This window comes from Paroedura picta, chromosome 3 (assembly GCF_049243985.1).
Source record: "Paroedura picta isolate Pp20150507F chromosome 3, Ppicta_v3.0, whole genome shotgun sequence".
Classification (NCBI taxonomy): Eukaryota; Metazoa; Chordata; class Lepidosauria; order Squamata; family Gekkonidae; genus Paroedura; species Paroedura picta.
In genome coordinates, this window is record NC_135371.1 from 164,656,535 (window position 1) to 164,672,948 (window position 16,414).

General features: G+C 45.7%; 1 protein-coding gene across 6 annotated transcripts in view; it reads right to left on the reverse strand.

Moving 5' to 3' along the window:
• LRP1 (LDL receptor related protein 1) overlaps positions 1–16,414 on the reverse strand; it is a 423,359-nt gene that overhangs the window by 234,361 nt on the left and 172,584 nt on the right. For all 6 annotated transcript variants that reach the window (XM_077329218.1, XM_077329223.1, XM_077329222.1 and 3 more), the window contains 3 exons: positions 14,263–14,382; positions 11,897–12,025; positions 9,775–10,038 (listed from right to left, as the gene is read on the reverse strand). In XM_077329218.1, the coding sequence (XP_077185333.1) occupies positions 9,775–10,038; positions 11,897–12,025; positions 14,263–14,382 (513 nt within the window). The remainder of the gene's footprint in view (positions 1–9,774; positions 10,039–11,896; positions 12,026–14,262; positions 14,383–16,414) is intronic.

Here is a 16,414-nt window from a genome sequence, read left to right on the forward strand (position 1 = left end):
GGCCAGATCCTGAAGATGAAACTCAAATACTTTGGCCACCTCATGAGAAGGAAGGACTCCCTGGAGAAGAGCCTAATGCTGGGAGCAATTGAGGGCAAAAGAAGAAGGGGGCAACAGAGAATAAGGTGGCTGGATGGAGTCACCGAAGCAGTCGGTGCAAGCTTAAATGGACTCCGGGGAATGGTAGGAAGGCCTGGAGGATCATTGTCCATGGGGTCACGATGGGTCAGACACGACTTCACACCTAACAACAACAAAGAGCAGTGGTCCAGGGCGGTTCGGCAAGCACTGAAGCCTGAGGCAGCCAGTGCCACGGCATGGAGGGGAGGGGTGGCGCTGGCACACCAGTCAGTAGCTGCACACAGGCGCAGAACTCTGTGCCGGCATTCGGGCGCCAGCTGGCACTCCACTGATAGTGCCGCCCCTCCCTTCTGCGATGTGGCGCTGGCCACCTCGGGCTTCAGTACTCGACGAAGCGGCTGAAGCACACAGCCCCAGTTTTGATAGTCACTGTTGAAAAAGAGAACCATCACTATTGGATAGGCTCCTACACGACTGTAACTGGACATTGAAAGTGCTTCCCTTGACCTTGGGCCTGCTTTGGAAACATTAGAGGTCTCAGTTGGTTTTATCTGGCCTTCTGGTCTAGAGAACTGACTAAAGCCCACAGCGGATATAATATCATTTTATGTATAGGAGCTAACTCTGTATATCAGCACTCCCCAACCCCCGGTTCGGGGACCGGGACCGGTCTGTAGATCAGCCGGTACCAGGCCGCGGCTCCTCCTTGTCCTCCTCTATTTGGAGCACAGAGAACATTTTCTCAAGAGCAGAAATTGGCTGAGGAAGAAGGAAACTGATGGACTTCATTAAATTTTCATGGAATAAAAAAGAAATAGTAGTAGGTAAGGGGGGAAATATTTCTTGAGTGTATTGTTCGTTTGATGGGGATCACAGCCTTCTTCAAAGGAACTCATACAGACACATTTGAGATTTCGGAGAGGTCTCCCATTTGAAAGCTAACAGGGAGCCGCCACCTGTAAAATTCATCACCTCGTGGTTGGGTGACTGTTCTGTGAAATTTGCATCTATTATATTGGGATTGTCCTATTTTATTCTAGTTTTATGAATAAGGGTCTGTTCCCTCCCCTCCTTTTTTATTCTATTTGTTTATATTTATTTATTTATATATTTGTGTTTCATTATTGCTCAGTTAAGTAGGCAGGAAGGTAGGTAGGTAGGGTGACAAAGAAAAGGAAGGAAGGAAGGAAGGAAGGAAGGAAGGAAGGAAGGAAGGAAGGAAGGAAGGAGGGAAGGAGGGAGGGAGGGAGGGAGGGAGGGAGGGAGGGAGGGAGGGAGGGAGGGAGGGAAGGTGGGGAGTGACAGAGGGAAGGAAGGAAGGAAGGAAGGAAGGAAGGAAGGAAGGAAGGAAGGAAGGAAGGAAGGAAGGAAGGAAGGAAGGAAGGAAGGAAGGAAGGAAGGAAGGAAGGAAGGAAGGACGGACAGACTGGTATAGAAGCCGAAGAAGGATTGCCTGGTCCTGGGTCCTTCTCTCTGGGTGATCAATTCACCAAAAACAGGGAAAAAGAAGTAGGTGGAATGAGCCAGACAGAACTGGGAACTAGAAGGGGTGACATAAACCACAGTATAACTTCTACTAGAAAATTTAAAGGATGGTTTGGTTACCATTTGGCAACAGCACCAATTCTCCATTTATGAAGGATCTGCCATGTAACATAAAGCTACAGGCAAGTAGATGTGCTCCGTTATGGCAACGGTGCTTAACAGGGAATCCAACCATAATCCACGCAGCTTGTTCTGGATGACTCATCTTGCCTCCCAGATGGCGCAGAATTGTGGTTTTTTTTTTTTAACGGTTATTTTATAAACCCACTACCTCCAGGCGGGGAAGTACAGACTATTTGGCCAACAGCAATGCAGGAGTAAAATAAATAACCGGCATAAAAACGATGCAACTTAAATTCTTTGCTCAATCCTGGATTTCACAACATGTGACTAGCATCCTCGATGAAATTACGCAGGGAGCTTGCTTGGTGGAAAACAAAAAAGGAAAAAAAGAAAAAGAAACCCAAAGGAGAGCCAAGGAAGGCTGGAAAGGAGAAAACAGCCAGTATTGGAGCCTGAGTTCCTAGCGGCTACCCACAGGCACAATACAAAACACTATCTATTTCACAAGAGGGAAGAATCCACAAACCCCAAGGCCCAAATAACAGGAAATAATAACAACCACTCTTCAGGGGGGGGGGGTCATGTGAACTGCTGAGAAAACATTTGGACCTCATATTCCTACCAGTAAGCATGCAAAAAGGCCGAGGAATTTAAGAAAGGTCCTCTGCCTTGACATTTTGTGTGTGTGTATGCAACGGTGGGCAATCTTGCTTGTTTTTTTTACCCTAGTCCTCCCATCAAAATTTGTCCTACCTTGTCTGACCCCCACCTAACCTACTGTCAACTGTGTGTGCTGGAAGAGAGCTTGAAAAGAGCCTTGCATGCAACTGCATACAAGGATCTTGGGCGTTGGGAGTAATTATCTGAGGGAACGCTTGTCTCCTTATGCCCCTTCGCAGAGCGCTTCACTCTGGGGGTGAGAATCTACTGGAGATCCCTGACCCGAGGGAGGTTTGCCTGGCCTTGATCTGGGCCAGAGCCCTTGTGTTCCTGGCCCTGACCTGGCAGAATGAGCTCATAGGAGAGCTGAGGATCCTGATGGAGCTTGCACGGAAGGAAGGAAGGAAGGAAGGAAGGAAGGAAGGAAGGAAGGAAGGAAGGAAGGAAGGAAGGAAGGAAGGAAGGAAGGAAGGAAGGAGAGGGAGGGAGGGAGGGAGGGAGGGAGGGAGGGAGGGAGGAAGGAAGGAAGGAAGGAAGGAAGGAAGGAAGGAAGGAAGGAAGGAAGGAAGGAAGGAAGGAAGGAAGGAAGGAAGGAAGGAAGGAAGGAAGGAAGGAATTCCCAGGCAAACTTCAGAAGCAAAAATGTGGCTCTTTTTTATTTCCTTCTTCCCAAACCATTTGAAATAATACACACCGATAAATCTATACGAACCAAATGATTCTCTGCCATGAGCTAATCAAAAGCATTGACATCAAGGTTCCGCTGGATCCCATTCCTCCCTAGAATGTCAAACACTCAGATCCTGCCCCCTGCCCAACGAAGGTGGAAAGGGCAGCCCACAGCTTCAGGATCAGTGACATTTCACAATCCAACCTCCTGCTAAGAAGTAAAGAAACCTAGAACTTTGGGAGTCGCCTTTAAATGCTTGTTCTTTGAATCCACTGTCTCTTTTGTTCCTGGTTATCCAACAGCACCTTCACTCAGATCATTCCTACCATGTAGGAGGATTCTGTGACAAAGTATGCCCGTGACACTGTTAATCATTTGCTCTATTTAGACCTAAAAAAGGCTAATTTCAGATGGGGCTGAAGTATTGCCCCCTCTGCTCTCTTTTTTCAGGGAATGCCACAAAGTGGTCTAGCTCAGGGGTAGTCAACCTGTGGTCCTCCAGATGTCCATGGACTACAATTCCCATGAGACCCTGCCAGCAAACTGGCAGGAGCTCATGGGAATTCTAGTCCATGGACATCTGGAGGACCACAGGTTGACTACCCCGTGGTCTAGCTGACACAGCTAAGCATCACCAGTCATTTCTTTTCACTGTTATAGGGGGATGTGCCATCAACCCATTAGACTCCCAACTTACCGGACATTACCCATGAAGGATTTATATTTTTCTCTCTGTGTTTGGGTTCAGCCTGAGCCCACCTATGCCAGAGATGCCAAAGAACAGAAGGTGAACTCTGTAGGATTAGACTGAAGACTCAGGAAACCTTTATTGGCATACGCAAACACAATCCAAGGAAACAAAATGGGTTAGACAATACTACGTTCCTGCACTAACAAATATAAGTTATTTATTTGGAACATGCTCCCAAGGGCATCGGATACCCTGGCAAGTTTAATGGGATCCTTTTCTGAAAGCATTAATTCAATGATGAGGGATTGAGAATTGGCTTTGGAATTTAAATTGCTCAAATATGATTGGATAGAAGCTCGTTAGGGTAAGAAGACTGGACACTCCAAGACAATATGCAGTAGTGTGTCTGGGACTTTACAACCATGTAGACAGAGTCTTTTGAAGGTGGGAATCTGATGGAATCTTCCCCAGGACACACTTGAGGGGAATGGGTTGACTCTGGCAAGAAGGAAGGCCCTCCTGGCCAAATGAGAATCCATCTGATCAAGATAAGCAGGTAGGAGTTTATAGTTGGGTGAAATGCCCCAGAATTGGGGGGGGGGGGGGCACAGGTATTACATGGGATGGAAGATAAAGTTTGCATTTCGATATCCTCAAGTCCACGCGAAATTGCCTTCAAAATGTCATCTTCACTCAGACCCATAAGCCACACAGTACTGAGCCCATGATGTTCTGATGGATAAATTGAAGGACTGCAATCTGGATTTTCAGATAGTTAAGTAGCTAGGGAATTGGTTAGAGAACCGCACTCAAAGAGTTGTTGTGAATGGTGTTTCATCAGACTGGAGGGAGGTGAGTAGCGGGGTACCTCAGGACTCGGTCCGGTACTTTTTAACATATTTATTAATGATCTAGATGAGGGGGTGGAGGGACTACTTATCAAGTTGGCAGATGACACCAAATTGGGAAGACTGGCAAATACTCGGGAAGATAGAGACAGAGTTCAACGAGATCTGAACACAATGGAAAAATGGGCAAATGAGAACAAGATGCAATTTTAAAAAGATAAGTGTAAAGTTCTGCATCTGGGTCAGAAAAATGAAAAGCATGCCTACTGGATGGGGGATACGCTTCTAGGTAACAGTGTGTGAACGAGACATTGGGGTACTTGTGGATTGTAAACTAAACATGAGCAGTCAGTGTGATGCAGCGGTAAGAAAGGCGAATGCCATTTTGGGCTGTATCAACAGGGGCATCACATCAAAATCACAAGATGTCACAGTCCCATTGTATAAGGCACTGGTCAGACCACACCTGGAGTACTGTGTGCAGTTCTAGAGGCCTCACTTCAAGAAGGACGTAGATAAAATTGAAAGGGTACAGAGGAGAGCGACGAGGATGATCTGGGGCCAAGGGACCAAGCCCTATGAAGATAGGTTGAGGGACTTGGGAATGTTCAGCCTGGAGAAAAGGAGGTTGAGAGGGGACATCATAGCCCTCTAAGTATTTGAAAGGTTGTCACTTGGAGGAGGGCAGGATGCTGTTTCCATTGGCTGCAGCGGAGAGGACACACAGTAATGGGTTTAAACTACAAGTATGATATAGGCTTGATATCAGGAAAAAAATTTTCACAGTCAGAGTAGTTCAACAGTGGAATAGGCTGCCTAAGGAGGTGGTGAGCTCCCCCTCACTGGCAGTCTTCAAGCAAAGGTTGGATACACACTTTTCTTGGATGCTTTAGGATGCTCTGGGCTGATCCTGCGTAGAGCAGGGGGTTGGACTAGATGGCCTGTATGGCCCCTTCCAACTCTATGATTCTATGATTTTTCAATTGTAGCATCCTGTCTACAAGCAAGGTATGAAGACCACAGGCATCCCCCTACTGTATGTCCATTGGGGATTCATGGACTCCTGCCTGTGAATCTGATAATATAGTTTACCATTCATGGCTAACAGCCATTGAAAGGGTTGTCCTTTGTAAGTCTAGCGGCCAGAGATTCCATTTGGGAGGGATTGTGGTTCAGCAATAGAGCTCAGAAGGTCCAGCCCTTCTGTTTCCAGTTAAAAGGATCTGAGCCAGGCAAGGGATGGAAGATGTCAGAGAGTTCTTGCTAGTCAAAGCAGGCAATACTGACCTTGACCCACCACAAGTCTGACTGGATAAAACAGATTCTTGTGTTCATGTGTTCTACCAATTAACTCTCCATGTCTGTGTGGGATAAAAAGTACTTCATGCAGTCTGTTATTAATCTACTGCCCAAACCATTGTATGTTTAGGTTAAAGTAAGTCCCACTGTGGTCCATAGGCCTTATCTGTAGGCACAGGATTGCAACACTAAAGCTGGAGTGTCGATTTCCTTTTGGCGTTTGTGTGTGTACGTGTGTCTCCTCTAAAACTTGTAAAGTTACTTTTAAGATGTAAACGTTCTGGCTGGGATAATTCTGCAGCATCTAGTCCAGCCACACTGTCTCACTGTGGGTATTCTATCATGAATAACTCAGGTTTCTGTTCACCCTGGAAAAACAAACAAGGAAACAGACATCTGAACCACAGACGGACACAGGAACATTTTCTCCAAATTCTTGTTCTGCGTACTGTCAGGGGTCACATTCAGGTCCGAGCCTGAGTAGAGAAAGAAAAAAAATTCTGTGGGATCAGCCAAGGCCCTCTGAATGACGCTTGGGATGGCTTCAGTCCATTGGCATTTTCATCAACAGCTTTATCAAACAAACTCCACTCACAACCAAGACCGTTTACGCACTGGAGGTTTCATGTTTTAGTTTTAGTTGTGGCAGTTTGCCCCACCTCTTCCTGCACCCACTCGGGGGAGGATTTGGCTGGTGCACCTCATCCACCCCTGATCTGTGCTCCTCACAGGGGGGTGGAACAGTGAAGTTCCCAGTGCATAAGAAGAAGAAGAAGAAGAAAAAGAAGAAGAAAGAGGAAGAAGAAGAAGAAGAAGAAAGAAGAAGAAGAAGAAGAAGAAGAAGAGTTGGTTCTTATAAGCCACTTTTCTCTACCCGAAGGAGGCTCAAAGCAGCTTACAGTCACCTTCCCTTTCCTCTCCCCACAACAGACACCCTGTGAGGTGGGTGAGGCAGCTTGGTCAGAACAGTTTTATCAGTGCTGTGGCGAGCCCAAGGTCACCCAGCTGGCTACATGTGGGGGAGCGCAGAATCGAACTCGGCATGCCAGATTAGAAGTCTGCACTCCTAACCACTTCACCAAACTGGGCCCCATAAGGATGGGTATGAACCGGTTCACGAGCCAAAATTCGGCATGGCCCAGGTAAACGCCTCTGAACCGATGTTCAGGTGCAGACCCTTCCCCAAACATTTACTGCCCTTTTATCCGCTCCAGTTCGGCTGTTCAGGCCTGTTGTGGACCAGCCAGCTCCAGCAGTGTCAAGTGATGAAGAGGGCTCCTCAGAGGAAGGGGTAGCCAGCATACCCGATCCAAACCCCCAGCCTGAAACAGGAACGCTGCAGGAGGAGGCAGTCTCTGAGCAGCCAGACATGGATCCACAACCAGGTCCCAGCACAATGGCCTTGCAGCCCCTCAGCCCTGATTTTGGCAACAGAGAGTCAGCTGCTGGCCAGATCACCACCCCTGTCAACAGAGCCTCGGGAACGACACAGAAATAAGATAAGAGGGGAGCTGCAGGACAGGAGGCGCAGTGCCAGATTGTCTGTGCAGCGCCAGCTTCCTTTCAGTGAGGATAAGTGGTTGCAGAAGCAGGGCAAAACCTTTTTTTTGTTGAAATTTTCAAGCGGAGGTGAAACAAGGTATTGAGAAGCGGAATCTCGTTGCACATTCATGCAGAATAATACATACCAATGGAATAAAAAAACAAGATTACTTTTATATGAACCTTTGAATTTTTAGGTCAGTTTTGCCAGCTATGCCATGGTGTTTTTTCTTATACTGAGACTGTAACCATTTCCCGTGGCTGCCTGTATTTATTTAATTGTACCAGGACAAAGCCATTTAAATCTGTCCTCCCTGGGAAGCATATTAGCCCCACTGTTAGGCTGAAATGGCTGCAAGGCGGGGCTTGGATTTTCACTTTCTATATTATAAATATGCAAGTGCTGTCGAATAACCACCATCTTTCCGGTAAGTGAGAAGCAGGGTCAATTTGCCACCACCTTCCTCTGCAGACTACAATTCCCATGGACCCCCTGGACATCCACAGATAGGTACCCCTATCCAGGTACTACCCCTTGCTTAGCTTCCGAGATGTTATAAGATCAAAACAGACCATGCTGCCTTCCCTCCTGCTTGACTGTATCATACTAGATACTAGCTTTAACTCTTTGTTACTAGATGGATTTATTATAAGTTTATTTTTATGGTATTTGAGGACTGTTTTATTTGGTGACCTAAGAGATCTTGCACAGCCTTGGGAAAAGGTATGATATAAACATTTGGTAAAGAAATAAAAATAAAGGCTATTTGGTTGTTGTTGTTGTTGTTTTTTGGCAGGGGTTTCCATAAAGTCTCAGCCAACTTAAAACAACTCCATGAGGTTTTCAAGGCAGGAGATGTTAAAAGGTAGCTGTCACTGCCAACTTCTATGTAGCCTGGACTGACTAGAGCTGACCCTGCCTAGCTCCCAAAATCTGACAAAGGTCCATCCTGCACATGTTTGATAATGCGCTTTCAATGTACTTCAGAAAATCCACCTGCAAAAACTGGGAGTGTATTATCCGATGTGTGTGGAAGGAGTCAACATCGGTCTAGCCTGGGCTAACCAGGTCAAGGAAAATGAAGGCTAAATACAACAAAAGATGGTAGCCAGGCATCCCTCTACTGTTTGTAGACTTGGCTCCAGCTAAAGACTTCCCAAGAGCTTATTTTAATTGGTTTGCTTATATAATGTTTGCTGTTTATGTCTATAGCGGAGGCTTCTTGGTTGTAAGATGCTTTGGTTCCCTGTGGGCAGAAAAAAGCGGGCCATATATATGTATAAATAAATACTTTCAACCCTCAATGTAAACTCCCTTGAGGAGAACTGTGTGGAAAACAAAACTATACATGCCAACAGAACATGTAAATAATAGATGATCCTAAAGAATCCAGAAGGAGCTTGCAGCATAAATTTCCTGGGAGGTGTGCACTGAAGAAGGCAGTGTTAAAACTGGCCTGCTCAAGACTGATTACAGCAGAAAACCTCCTCCCAAATTTGCTAGGAGTCTTTAACCATTTTAGTCTCCCTTATTTCACTTGTTATACTGTCTATTCCAATCAGCCTGCCGTCCATGATAATGTAGAAGGCTGTATAAAGCACATGGAAGATGAGGACAGGGGAATATTCCAGCCACAAGTATTGCCCAAGAAACTAAAGAATCCCTGAGTGGCTTGCTGCAAATTGTTCAAGTCCTCCTGTGCAGCAGCATCCAATTTGTGCAATGGAGATTTAAAACCTTGCCTCAAGGGACAAGGTTATGAATAATTTAATTAACATCTACTAAAGACCATCTCCTCCCCACAAAAAAAGTTGTCCTTTTCTGTTTGTTCCATTCAAAGTTCAGTGGTAATAAAATTAGCTTGTTTTCTGCCAAAGAATATACATTTCTACTTGCTACGCATCGGTTTGTTTGTTTTAATGATTCCAGGCATAAAATATACACAAGAAAAAAAAACTATAACCAGACCACATTACTTTTTAAAAAAACTCTCATTGACTTGTGTGTTCTGACGGAACAATCAGCAGAAGTCGCCTTTAAAGAAGCTCAAGAGCCTCTTGGGGCGCAGAGTGGTAAGGCAGCAGACATGCTGTCTGAAAGCTCTGCCCATGAGGCTGGGAGTTCGATCCCAGCAGCCGGCTCAAGGTTGACTCAGCCTTCCTTCCTTCCGAGGTCGGTAAAATGAGTACCCAGCTTGCTGGGGGGTAAACGGTAATGACAGGGGAAGGCACTGGCAAAGCACCCCGTATTGAGTCTGCCATTAAAACGCTAGAGGGAATCACCCCAAGGATCTGACATGACCCGGTGCTTGCACCGGGGATACCTTAACCTTTTACCTTTATGAGGGCTGTATTATAACCAGTAATCTACTTACGATGCAAACTGAGAGAGATGTTGATGGAGCGCTCCTCCACAAAACCCTTGAGATTGGGGATCTTGGCACATTTCAGGATGGTTTGAGAGGCACTGTCTCCGACGTGGATCCAACAGACTGTGTCTTCGACGTAGCTGAAGTCCATGGCTGTGGTCTGCTTGGTGCTGGTGGGAGTGATGTTAGGGACGGGGCCCCCACTCAAGTAAGTAGCTAAGATGTTCTGAGAGTTCGCAATGAGCAGGATTGGAGGTCGGTCCACTGGTTCTGATAGAGAAATAAAGCTAATGAGGACTCTATTCCGAAGAGAAAGGGCGAGTAATAAAGGCAATTAATAATAATAATGATCAGAGATCCATACATCCTAGGATGAACCTAATCAAAGGCACAGCAAGAGAAGTATCCTAGACCAGTGGTCCCCAACCTTTTTATCACCGGGGACTGGTCAATGCTTGACAATTTTACTGAGGCCCGGGGGGGGGGGGTAGTCATTTGCCGAGAGACGTTGCTGCCACCTGAACCCCTGCTCCGCTTGTTTTCCCACCGGCACCCCTGACTTTCCGCTGCTCACTGAGGGGCGCTGCCAGCAGCAGCTGCGCAGTGCCAAGCTGAGGGGGGCCCCAGCCACGCGGCCGCCGGAGAGCACCAAAGGTGATCCAGTGGCAGAGTGGCATGGCAGCCCCCAAGGCAGCTGCCATGGAGGAGGACGAGGAGGAGCTGCGGCCCGGTACCGACTGATCTATGGACCGCTACCGGTCCCCGGACTGGGGGTTGGGGACCACTGTCCTAAACCACTCTTTCTCAACTTTTTCACCGTTCAGAAACCTGAAATATGCTTCAGCCTTTGAGAAACCCCAAGTGGCACAATCATACAGAATGATCCAGGCCTTTTTGGTCCTGGCCCCGACCTGGTGGAATGAGCACCCAGGAGAGCTTAGGGCCCTGACGGAGCTATCAGAGCTACACAGGGCCTACAAAACAGAGCTCTTCTGCCAGATCTTTGGTTGAGGTCAGAGCCAGGAACAATGGGGGACTCTCCTCAGGATACGTAGTAATATCCAGCATAACAGTAGGGATGGGGGGAAGGGATTATACCACCAATCTTGTTTTATCCTCCATTAGCTTTGTTTTGTTGTTTGTTATGGGAGGGGGTTTTACCATGTTTTAATGGGGGGGGGGTATATTGTAACTCCCGCAAGTCCCTGGAGAGTGGCAGGCTAAAAATCTAAGGAAGGAAGGAAAGAAGGAATAAATAAAGCTAGGAAGTATAGCTGTTTATTCATCTACCTGGGCCCCTCCCCTTCCCACCCCCTCCAGGCCCATCACTATCCATTTAGGGAGGGGTGGGTGGGCCGACAGGCCCATACATGGTCATATCTCCAGATAAATGATTTTTAAAATTTTTAAAATATATTAAAAATTAACTCCCACCTATTTGGGAAACCCTTTCAGAGCCCTCAAGAAACCCCAGGGTTCCACATAATCTGGACTATGATACAGAATAAAGTTTCAGATTTCTACCTGCAGCACTTAAAAGTAAGCAATGCCTCCTATAGTTTTGAGAAAAGAATGCTGAGCAAGATCTCACAAGGCTATGCCATAAGTTTAGAGGAGTAATTTAGAGAAATGCTAAGCAACCCTAAACTACTTTGCCAAGGCTTACATGCCTCAGTTACTTTGAACCAACAAGGAGCAGGGCAAAGAGAGACACTGATAAAGGTACAAGAAAGAAGGAGTTAGGAAAAAGGATAAGAACCAGTGATGGGAGGTAAAGAAGAAAACATTGGTGGGTGAATGGATGAGAATCAAGAGAGACAGGCTGCTGGGGCTGCCAATGGGAGGGGAGAAAAGACAGAAATATATAGGTGGGATGGCAGGAGACAAAGAAAGAAATATGGAAGGGGGAATGGCTGTGGGCTGCTGGAAGAGGAAAAGCAATTACGGTATAAGGAGGGGATAGAAATAAATGAGCCACCCATCAACCCATAAGTCCATTTTATATATATCTGGGATTGGAAAAACTGACACCTCAACAAAACTGTACTCTAGTAATAAGAAGATAAAGGGGATAACAGAAGTGCCCTGTAGAACTGCAGAATAAGGCATGAAAGAATTAATCTCTTACCATTCTTGGCTTTGCAGGATTTGTGGTCAGGCTGGAGAAGATACCCCTCAACGCAACTGCATATGTAGGAACCATGATGGTTGTGGCAGGTTTGGCTACAGGTACCGTACACAGTACACTCGTCAAAATCTATTAAAAGGGAAGGGAAATTGAAACATATTGGTCTGGGGGAGGTCTAACGAAAACATACCAACCTTTTACTGTGTGTACAGTGCTTAATAAATGAGGGGCATGAAGCCAACTAAGTCATTTTATCCCTAATTTGTTTGATATATAAAATGTGCTCCAATAACAAGCTGTTGTGAGTAGACAAATTGGTTACAGAGAAAGACAGGGTTTTTTTGCAAATTAAAATGACTGGGGGAAATGAAATTACATATTAAATTCTTCTTAGAGGGCGTTCTATTGATGTCACAATCCACTGGGAAAGTTGCCCTATATCAGCCACTTTGAAATGAAGGGTAGGTGTGCGAATGGAAGATCATGCTCTAATGCCCGGAGGAGATCAGGGCCCTGACGGAACTTAAACAGTTCCAGAGGGCCTGCAAAAAGGAGCTCCTCCACCAGGCATTTGGCCGAGACCAGACGTAATCAGTAGCGACCAAAGGGCCCCCCCGCCCCCCTCAGAATTCCATCAATAAGCCCTGGACCTGTTTGTACTGCTGTATTGCTATATTGTTATATTGTGCTGTTGCACTGTTATCTGGTTACAATTATTAGTTGTTACTATTATAAGGTTATTCACATGTTTTTATAGACCGTTTTATGTATTGTTCCTTGTTATGATGTAAACCGCCCTGAGCCTCCGGGGAGGGCAGTATATAAGTATGATAGATAGATAAATAAATAAACAAACAAACAAACAAACGTAATGCCCATTCATTTCAAAGTGGCTTTAATAGGTCACGATTGCAAAGTATTGGCCTGCCAGGCTGAGATTTCTCGAAACACAGATAGTCTTAAAGACTATCAAACCACAACTCGCCTTCAACCTCCGGTTTCTAAGTCTTCTGCCAGAATCCTGTTTGAATCCGAAGAGGAATACCAAACTCTATTGTTAGCCAAAAATGGCATTTGAAAAGTGAAATGCTTACCCATCAGCAAAAATGATGTGACTCTTTTATCTGAATACTTATGAAACCACCTTTACAGAGCAATCAATGGTGCAGTTTTTAATGCTTCTTGGTGGAAAGCGCCAACAAGGCTTAGCCAAATTATGGTGATCCCTTAGCGCAGGGGTAGTCAACTGTGGTCCTCTAGATGTCCATGGACTACAATTCCCATGAGCCCCTGCCAGCATTTGCTAGCAGGGGCTCATGGGAATTGAAGTCCATGGACATCTGGAGGACCACAGTTGACTACCCCCGCCTTAACGCTTTCAAGGCAAGAGACAAATAGGGGTACCCTATATACTCACGTATAAACCTAGTTTTTCAGCACCTTTTTTCACCCTGAAAAAGCCCTCCTCGGCTTATACGCGGGTATATGCAGTAAATGAAATAAAAGCCTGCTCCAGCCAGCCAATAGTTGCTCTGGCAGCTTGTAGGACATCAACAGTTTGACTGAGGGACTCTGATCTTTTTTTTCCCTTTTGCCTTCACTTCTTCCTCTTCTTCCAAACTATTCTTTTGGTTTCTGTGGGTGAAAAGCGGGGTACAAAAACCAGCAGCGATTCATCCTCCTGACTTTTCTGTATTTGTTTTTTGGGGAGGAGGCTGGATGGGAGAGCCTGTGATATGGGGCATTTCCCACCCTTGGCTTATATGTCAGTAAATATTTTGTAAACGGTAATGACTGGGGAAGGCACTGGCAAACCACCCCGTATTGAGTCTGCCATGAAAACGCTAGAGGGCGTCACCCCAAGGGTCAGACATGACCCAGTGCTTGCACAGGGGATACCTTTACCTTTTTAAATATTTTGTGGTAAGATACCTTTTTAAATATTTTGTGGTGCCTTGGCTTATATGCGAGTATATACAGTAATTTGCCACTTTCTCATCTTGGGCTTCCATGACGGTGTCCCGTCCAAATACTAACCAGGAATAAACTGACCTTTAACTTCTGTTGATACTGGGCTTACCTGGGCCAAGCCTACGATCAAGCTTTCCCATATCGCTTTTTCCGAAACATGATGTAGGAGCAACGCCATTAATTAATGCACTAGTGCTGCTTACTGTCAATCAAGAGTTCTAAATTCCAGATCCAGATTTTCTACAGCACTAGATGTCTTTCAGTAAATAAAACTGACCCTACTTTCTCATGGACTAAAATGGGGAGGAAAAACACAGCTCTACCTATAAAACCTACAGCCTAACTAGGTTTTCCAGAGGCACCTGCCAGCCATCTCTCTCCTCATTCTTGCTTACCTTTACAGCTTTTCCCGTCTTCGGCCAGCTGGAAGGAACTGTTGCAATAACAGGCTGGGCCGTTCAGAGTGGGGACACAGTGGTGCTGGCAGCCCATAGTGGAGCAGTTCATCAAGAATTCTATGGAAAAGAGACAAGAAGCAAACGGCATCTGTTAGGTGCTGGGAAGATGGTTTATATTAGAGCATCATTTGCATGTGAGTCTTAGATGGACTTTTCTTTAAAGCAGTGGTTCTCAACCTTCCTATTGCCGCGACCTTTTAATACAGTTCCTCATGTTGTGGTGAACCCCAACCATAAAATTATGCAAGTGTTCTTTCACAGAAATTAAACCGAAACTGACCAATGGCACGAAGATCCATTGTTCATGATTGTGTATAAAATTTTTCCCCCGGGGTTTCTCAGTACAGTTCTGCCTCTTGTCCTGCCAAGCTACAACGCCACCTGGAGCGCCTGGCAGGAGACAGGGTTGTGCTGGAGGCACTGCTGGAGTAGCTGGTGGCCAAGCACGGGCACCTATAGGAAGAGCGGCAACAGTGGCAGCGCCCCCCCTCCCCGGCCAAGATGCTCACCTTGCCGCGACCCCTGTGAAAGGGTTGTTCAACTCCTAAAGGGATCCCGACCCCCAGGTTGAGAACCATTGTTTTAAAGAAACCTGTAAAGCAAACGTAGTATATAAATTGGCCAGAATGTCCATAGAAATTCTCGTTTCGTATGTGGCCCCAAACATTCTGCAGTTCTTGATGCTGCTACCCCATCTGACAACTGGGCTGTAAATATGGAAATGGTTTTCAAACCATACAACTTGGTTCTGTCCAAAAGAGACACAAAACTGTTTGAATCCCAAACATATTTCAATCAGTCATAATGTGACCTGGGCCACTGCTGCATCAAGAAAATAGCTACTATTGCCAGGTCCATAAATATTCTCCAGCTAAATAAATAAATTCATACAAAGCACCAAACTGGGCAGGATTAGGGGCACAAATGTATAGAGGAAGGCTTGGGCTTCATGCAAGAGAAATGCGGCAATGACACCGCCAACTATATTGGAGCCGAAAGACCATTGCACAGGAATGTCTATGTATACAGTGTGAGATTTTAGCAGCTGCTGCCCTTTTCTGCATGCCCATTTGCATTATTGACCCTTTGTTTTTTATATGTGGAAGTCATATGCTGGTTGTTGACTGTGCAATTAGGTCTGAGAAGAGGGCAAACACTGTCGAAGAAGAAGAAGAAGAAGAAGAAGAAGAAGAAGAAGAAGAAGAAGAAGAAGAAGAAGAAGAAGAAGAAGAAATCAGATCTGTCTGAGTTAGAAAGCTACGTGGCAATTGGTACCATCGCCTCAGAACATAACTAATTCGTATTTCCATCTTCCTAGCCTGTGCAAAGAAGAAGAACAGTTGGTTCTTATATGCTGCTTTTCCCTACGCGAAGGAGTCTCAAAGCGACTTACAGTCGCCTTCCCTTTCCTCTCCCCACAACAGATACCCTGTGGGGTAGGTGAGGCTGAGAGAGCCCTGATATTCCTGCTCAGTCAGAACAGTTTTATCAGTGCCGTGGTGAGCCCAAGGTCTCCCAGCTGGCTGCATGTGGGGGAGCACAGAATCGAACCTGGCTTGCCAGATTAGAAGTCTGCACTCCTAACCACTACACCAAACTGGCTCAAAACAAGAAGAATTCCTCTGGGCAGGTCCCAAGGAGAGAAGGCATTTTTTAGTGGATGCTCTGTCTAAGGTAAAAGGTTCCAGGTTCTCTGTGAAAAAACAGCAAATTCAACATCTGTTCCTTCCCAGCTATCAGATGGTTCCTCTAAGCCCATCTCAACCAGGCATTTCAGGAGTAAAAAGTGACAATCCACAGACTGATCTTTTCAAAACAAGTTCCTATAATATAACACGGCAAGTCATGCTATCCGCTATTGTATATATAAACACCTTCAGGAGACTACATAGTCCCCGACAGAATTGAATAATCCAAGCCTCCCTTGGAAATAACTTAGGAAAAAACATCAGTGTTTCTTTTTGCTTTGAACTGTTTCATTCATTCATTCAAATCCCAAAACCACTCAGTGAAGTGGTTATAGGATATCTCCCAAAATAGGCTCACCTCAAAACAATAGGCTCACCTCAAAACACTACGGTCATGAAGT